The 7,121-nt window shown below is 41.9% G+C and overlaps 1 protein-coding gene across 2 annotated transcripts in view; it reads left to right on the forward strand.

Moving 5' to 3' along the window:
* Positions 1 to 2,236, forward strand: part of LOC124001728 (protein kinase C eta type-like) — a 43,152-nt gene extending 40,916 nt beyond the window's left edge. For both annotated transcript variants that reach the window (XM_046308743.1, XM_046308742.1), the window contains exons 13-14: positions 288 to 434; positions 759 to 2,236. In XM_046308743.1, the coding sequence (XP_046164699.1) occupies positions 288 to 434; positions 759 to 905 (294 nt within the window). In that variant the 3' untranslated portion in view covers positions 906 to 2,236. The remainder of the gene's footprint in view (positions 1 to 287; positions 435 to 758) is intronic.
* Positions 2,237 to 7,121: the final 4,885 nt, after the last annotated feature.

Genomic DNA, 7,121 nt, shown 5'->3' on the forward strand with positions numbered 1-7,121 from the left:
GGCTCACATTTAAGATTAATAGAATTTTCAAAACACATTTGTGTCTTGCCAGATGCCAAGATGAGCTGGAAAAGAAGGTGCTACTGGGCCTTTGTGTGTATGTGTGTGTCAGGGAGGTGGATGGGATGTTATTCAGGTTTGAACCAGAGCTGATGCAATTCTCAAAAGTCTAATTATAAGCCACACTCAAATTATATATTGCACCCTTTCATTAACACACATTTATATAATTTTATTGTACCTTTATTCACTTCTCATATGCAGTTGTATTTCTGTGCTCTCCTCAGTTCCTGACTAAGAACCCTGCCCGGCGTCTAGGCTGCGTGGCGGCGGAGGGTGGGGAGAACGCTGTGACTAACCACGTCTTCTTCACTGGAATCAACTGGGACAAGCTGAACTGCAGGGAGCAGGAGCCACCCTTCAAACCCCGCATCGTAAGACACTCACACACCTGATACACAAACCCGGCATCGTAAGACACACACACACCTGATGCACCTGACAAATTACACAATGATGTCAATACAAACTGTTTACAGTAGACACTACTGTTGAATTGTAATACATCCTTCTGTCTTATTGTACCATTTACAATGCACACCCAGTTTCCTCTCTTATTCATTGTATTATGGTAAGTAGTGACCTGGGTTATGAAGGTGGTATCTGTTGGCAGTTATCCCAAATTCTTTATAGAACCTCTCACCCAACTTGTGTGTTATTGTAACATTACCCCCTATGCTGTGTAACCAACACTCCAGAAAACTGCAGAGGACGTGAACAACTTTGACCCAGACTTCACCCAGGAGGAGCCCACCCTGACACCCATTGAGGATCTCCTTCCCTCTGTCAACCAGGACGAGTTCCACAACTTCTCTTTCACCTCTCCTGAGCTGCTGGACGACTAGGAGGCCCTGTGTGAACCCCCCCCCCCTGGAGCCATACATGATCACAATGTGTCTAGCTCTGGCTAGTTCACTGGCACAGTTGCCTGTTTGGCACTGCCTTAGCCTGTATCTCTAATTTTGAAAGGCAGTTTAGACTCAGCCCTCGTCACTGTGGTATATGACTGTCTGGTTCTCTGTGGAGAGAGAGAGAGAGAGAGGGAGAGGTTTACTCAATGAGGCCAGATTTTAGTCAGATGTTTTTCCACGATCCTTCCCTTCATCTTCGGAAAACATGGGACAGTCTTGACTTGTAACCTTGTGTATTAATGCGTAGTAATGCTCTTACAGTATCTGACTGCAATGCAAAGCAATTTTAATGGCAATTTGTCCCCTAATATGGAAAGATGAATTTGCCTACAGGTACTTCAAGATGAATACAAGCACTTTTTGAACTAATGGGAAGTGTGTGTGTCTGTGTGTGTCTTTTATTAATTTGGCATACCTTTTGTTCAATGCTGGGATCATTATTCATCAAAACTGCCTGTGACTCTAGCACAAATGATGGCAGGGTAAAGGGTAACGTAATCAGCACTGCAAAGGTTTCCCAGAACAACTGAGCTGCTCGTTAATACTGGACGGACTGCAGAGGGGGCTGTGTGAAATAGTTTCTCAGTGACGTAAGTCCTTTACGGAGAACACACTCAAACACACACACTCACTCACTCACTCACTCATTCGAGCAGATACATGTCAGACACTTTCCCCCTAAACTCAAACACAGGGATGCGGTATGTGGGGAGAGAAGAGGAAGGGAGACATTGTCTTACCACTTGTTTTGTCTCTGCTTTTTAAGAATATATCTCACCCTGTGCCCTGTCAAAATGGTACATTGAAAAAGCTTTGTTCTCTGCATTTAAGATGGGTTTATGAAAGCATTTTCTAATGAGAATGTTTTTATACCTAATTTTCTGAAGGAATCTTTTGTCATTGGTCAACAGTGCGAGATGATGCAACATTTCATCTGAATTGAATGAACTGGTGATTCAGAGCTGTTGTGAAATTTCATAAAGTTCTTCTCTGTGCATCTGCCTGCACATGTCAGCACCTGGTGAAGAGTTGGGCAAATTGAGAAGGTATAGCAGATGTCAGACAATCAAGAAAACCAATTACGAACATGCCAATGATCCAAACAAAAGCATATTTTTAGGTTTATATGGATTAAGGTATGCTTTAATAACTGCCAATACCTCAATTCTTTCTTTCCATGTTAATCCAGTTCTATGTGATCACAGTCCTTCAACAGTTAAATGAATACCATTTATTCATTCCCCCCCCCCCCCCCCAGACCCACCCTTTCTCACACACTCACAGAATTTATCTGCAATGAGACATTCCTTGTTTGTGGGCAGACATGCTGGTAGACAGGCTGCAGGCTGCCAACACTGAAAGCTGTTTTCAAGGCTGTAAAACCATGAAGGTGATGGAAAATTTTCTCCAGTGCCTTCAGAAAGTATTCATACCCCTATTCATACCCCTTTTTTTGTGTTCTAGCCTGAATTGAAAAATGTGTAAATGTATGTTTTTCCTCACCCATCTACACACAATACGCCATAATGACAGTTGTAGCAATTTAAAAAAAATGAAATACAGAAATATCTCCTTTACGTAAGTATACACATCCATAAGTCAATACTATGTAGAATCACCTTTGGCAGTGATTACAGCTGTGAGTGTTTCTGGGTAAGTCTCCAAGGGCTTTGCACACGTGGATTGTGCAATATGTGCCCATTTTTATTATTTTCTCATTTCTTCAAGCTCTGATAAATTTGTTGTTGATTATTGCTAGACAACCATTTTATAGTCGTGCCATAGATTTTCAAGTAAATTTAAGTCAAAACTGTAACTCGACCACTGAGGAAGATTCACTTTCTTCTTGGTAAGCAACTCCAGTGTAGATTTGACCTTGTGTTTTAGGTTATTATCCTGCTGAGAGGTGAATTCATCATCCAGTGTGTAAGGGGTGTGGAACTGGTGGCAGAGAAAAGACGCAGGAGAGCAGAACTGGGTAATAACCGGAGCAGTTTAATATACAAAACCAACGGCATCCAGAATAACAACGTATGGGTACAAAACCCGTTGCACACCAGACAACAATGTGCACAAGCACTTACAACAAACAATTCCACACAAAGACATGCGGGGAACAGAGGGTTAAATACACAACACGTAATGAGGGAATGAAAACCAGGTGTGTGGGGGAAAAAAAAAAAAACATTTGATTGGCTAGAAGACCGGTGACGTCGAACACCGCCCGATAAAGGAGAGGAACCGACTTCGGCAGAAGTCGTGACACAGTGTCTGGGGGAAAGGAGAATGAACCAGGTTTTTTCTCTAGGATTTTGCCTTTGCTTAGCTCCTTCCCATTTTATTTTTTTATACAAAAAAACTCCCCAGTCCTCAAGCATAACATGATACAGCCACCACTATGCTTGAAAATATGGAGAGAGGTACTCGGTAATGTGTTTTATTGGATTTAAGCATGAATTGCTTTGCTGCATTTTTTTTGCAGTATTACTTTAGTGTGTTGTTGCAAACAGGATGCATGTTTTGGAATATTTTTATTTTGTACATGTTTCCTTCTTTTCACTCTGTCAATTAGGTTAGTAATTGTGGAGTAACTACAATATTGCTGACCCATCTTCAGTTTTCTCTTATCACAGCCATTAAACTCTGTAACTGTTTTAAAGTCCCCTTTGGCCTCATGGTGAAATTCCTGAGTGGTTTCCTTCCTCTTCGGCCACTGAGTTAGAAATGACGCCTGTATCTTTGTAGTGACATTGTGTATTGATACACCAACCAAAGTGTAATTAATAACTACACCATGCTGAAAGGGATATTCAATGTCTGCCTGTTTATTTTTACCCATCTACCAATAAGTGCCCTTCTTTGCGAGGCATTGAGGGACCTTTTAAACCTACACCATGCTCAACTGAGGGACCTTTTGAGGGACCTTTTAAACAATTATCTGTGTGTGGGATACAGAGATGAGGTTGGCATTCAACATTCATGTTAAACACTATTATTGCATACAGAGTGAGTCCATGCAACTTATTATGTGACTTGTTAAGCAAACTTTTACTCCTGAACTTTTTTTTAGGCTACCATAACAAAGGGGTTGGATATTTATTGACTCAAGAAAGTCATGTGTAATTAAATTGTTTTTTAATTGAAAAACATAAATCTACTTTGACATTATGGGGTGTTGTGTGTAGTCCAGTCACACAAGAAATCAAAATGTTATCCATTTTAAATTCAGGCTGTAACACAACAAAATGTGGAAAAAGTAAAAGGGTATGAATACCACCTGCCTAGAGCTAACACTATACATGGCCTATTCAAATATATCGACTTTATCCGATTATACTGTCTATGTTGCTTCATGGCTCTCCTGAGAGAGGGAGAACAAAAATGCAACTCTAACCATAACATACTTCCATCTGTTTGAGTCATCATGTACTGAATATCTTACATTCTTACTGTCGTCACAGACGATAAATGCATAAACAGGAAACCACAGAGTGTCACGAATGTCACATCTGATAGCTACAGGAAGGTGAGGTTTCTGTTCGTTGAAAGAGACTTCGATGTTGGCCAAGCATTGTGCTAATAAGCAGCTGGTCCAGGAGATGGATGATGGGTTTGAAAATGCACTTCTCTGGCCTTGAAGGAAATTACATTAGTCAGTAGAAACAATGTGCTGTGTTGAACCTGCTCAGATCTGGATGTTCTTGACCCTATGTTCAGATAGTATGGGAACTTGGGAATTTTAGCACTGAGAAAGTCTTCAGACTCCTTACTGGAGTCACTGATCTTTCCTGTGGGTGTTGTGCTGGAAGAAATTATTACAGTAAGTATTAAAAAAATACCATTGTCTGAAAACAATGACAGAAAATGTCCCTCCCCTAAACAGAGTATAGCCCACTTGGCAAAAACTGTTAGAATCAAGGTTCTTTCCACATAAAAGTATATGGGATGCTGTTGAATCAATGTGGAAAACTGATTGGATTTGCAAGTCATGAATTTAAGAGATAAAGGGAATGTTTTTTTTTCCTATTAAAAAAAACGAATTCCAATGACGTGACCATTTTTGTTGATTTCAGGTTTCATTTGTTAGTTGACAACTAACCAAATATAAATCAAAATGAGATGTTGAAATCACGTCTGTGCCCATGTAACAGTATAATTTTAAACCGTCCCCTCGCCCATACCCGGGCGCGAACCAGGGACCTTCTGCACACATCGACAACAGTCACCCTCGAAGCATCGTTACCCATCGCTCCACAAAAGCCGCGGCCCTTGCAGAGCTACTTCAAGGTCTCAGAGCAAGTGACGTAACCGATTGACACGCTATTTAGCGCATACCGCTAACTAAGCTAGCCGTTTCACATCCGTTACACCCAGTGAGAAGTAATGGACAAAATGGTACAATGAACATTTTGTACATTGTTGTTCCACTTGCATGTGCTACGAAGACACATGGGCATTAGTTGGAAAAGAATGCCTTGCACAGCTCTAAATGTAGAGTTGCAGAAAGATTTGTATGAATGAAACGTTCTATCCCATAATATTTCAGTAAAACTCTGCCAGCACTAAACTCACATAATCCCACCTCTATCTTCTTTATTCTATGATTTACTGGAGCATCAATTTAGCTCAAGGTTTAAGTTCAAATACATTGACCTCTGGAGTCACCAGTGCAGCCTACTCATCTGCTTTATTCAGTCCTTGCCAAAGATTGAACCCCTGTGCAATGTGAGTACTGGTGTGGGCATTGAGCTAAACCACTTGCCCCTTTGCCTCCATTTGTTTACCTCCATATGCCTCTGTCTGGCAGCTTTTCCTGAGGCCTGTTATGGGTGGATAGACATACTGTCCAAACTGCCATTATACACCAGCTCTGGTTGCTGCTGGCAGTGACTCTGCAGTGGCTGATTGGATCTCAGTTTACCTCCTCTGTCCTGGCTGATTGATGACCTGGAGGAGACTATTCAAACTGTCTGAAAGCATTATGTCACAGTCCTGGATTTGACATCTACCCCACACAGAAAATGACTTGGTTGAAACAGGACAATGTTTATGTTTGGAGCCACTGACAGTATTTGAGCATCAGTATTGCTGAATGTCTCTTGCTAGCAGACTTGTCTGTCATTCTGGTCTTGTGTCACCCAGTTGAGCCAACATATTCCAGGAAACACATCTGCAGCTTTGCAGCAGGTCCCACATCCTCCTCCCCCCCAGCAGGTGAGCACTGACAGCCTACAGCAGGGGTGTCAAAACTCATTCCATGGGGGGCCTAGCGTCGACAGGTTTGAGTTTTTTCCTTTCAATTAAGACCTAGACAACCAGGGGAATTCATCAATCAATTACAAGGGAGGAGCGAAAACCCGCAGACACTCTGCCCTCGTGGAATGAGTTTGGCACTTGCCTACAAGGAAGTGAGAGTCCTGGCGAAGTGGTGCCAGGAAAAAAACCTCTCCCTCACCGTCAACAAAACAAAGGAGCTGACCGTGGACTACAGGAGACAGCAGAGAGAGCACTCCCCCATCCACATTGACAGGGCCACAGTGGAGATGGTCAAAAGCTTAAACTTTCTCTGATGTTATTTGTCACGTGCTCTGAATACAACAGTAGACTTCACTGTGAAATAATTTCTTAAAAGCCCTTTCCCAATGATGCAGAGTTAAAAAGTAAGAATATTTGCAAATAATTTGTAAATGATAACACAGTAGTGTTAACTAGTCAATGTGCATGGGTACGATGTATTGTAGTTGAGTTAATATGTACATGTAGGTAGGTGTAAAAGTGACTAAGGAATCAGGATAGTATGTAGAGTGTGAAAGTGGTGTGTGTATATATGTGTGTCTTGGAGTGTCAGTGTAAGGACAGTGCATTCGGAAAGTACCCCTTGACTTTTTCCACATTCCATAAAAATTGCCTTGAGTCTTCTTGGTTATGATGCTACAAGCTTGGGGAGTTTCTCCCATTCTTCTCTGCAGATCCTCTCAAGCTCTGTCAGGTTGGATGGGGAGCATAGCTGCACAGCTATCTTCAGGTCTCTGCAGAGATGCTCAATTGGGTTCAAGTCTGGGATCTGGCTGGGCCACTCAAGGACATTCAGAGACTTGTCCCAAAGCCGTTCCTGCGTTGTCTTGGCTGTGTGCTTAGGGTCATTGTTCT

This window comes from Oncorhynchus gorbuscha, linkage group LG17 (assembly GCF_021184085.1).
Source record: "Oncorhynchus gorbuscha isolate QuinsamMale2020 ecotype Even-year linkage group LG17, OgorEven_v1.0, whole genome shotgun sequence".
Classification (NCBI taxonomy): Eukaryota; Metazoa; Chordata; class Actinopteri; order Salmoniformes; family Salmonidae; genus Oncorhynchus; species Oncorhynchus gorbuscha.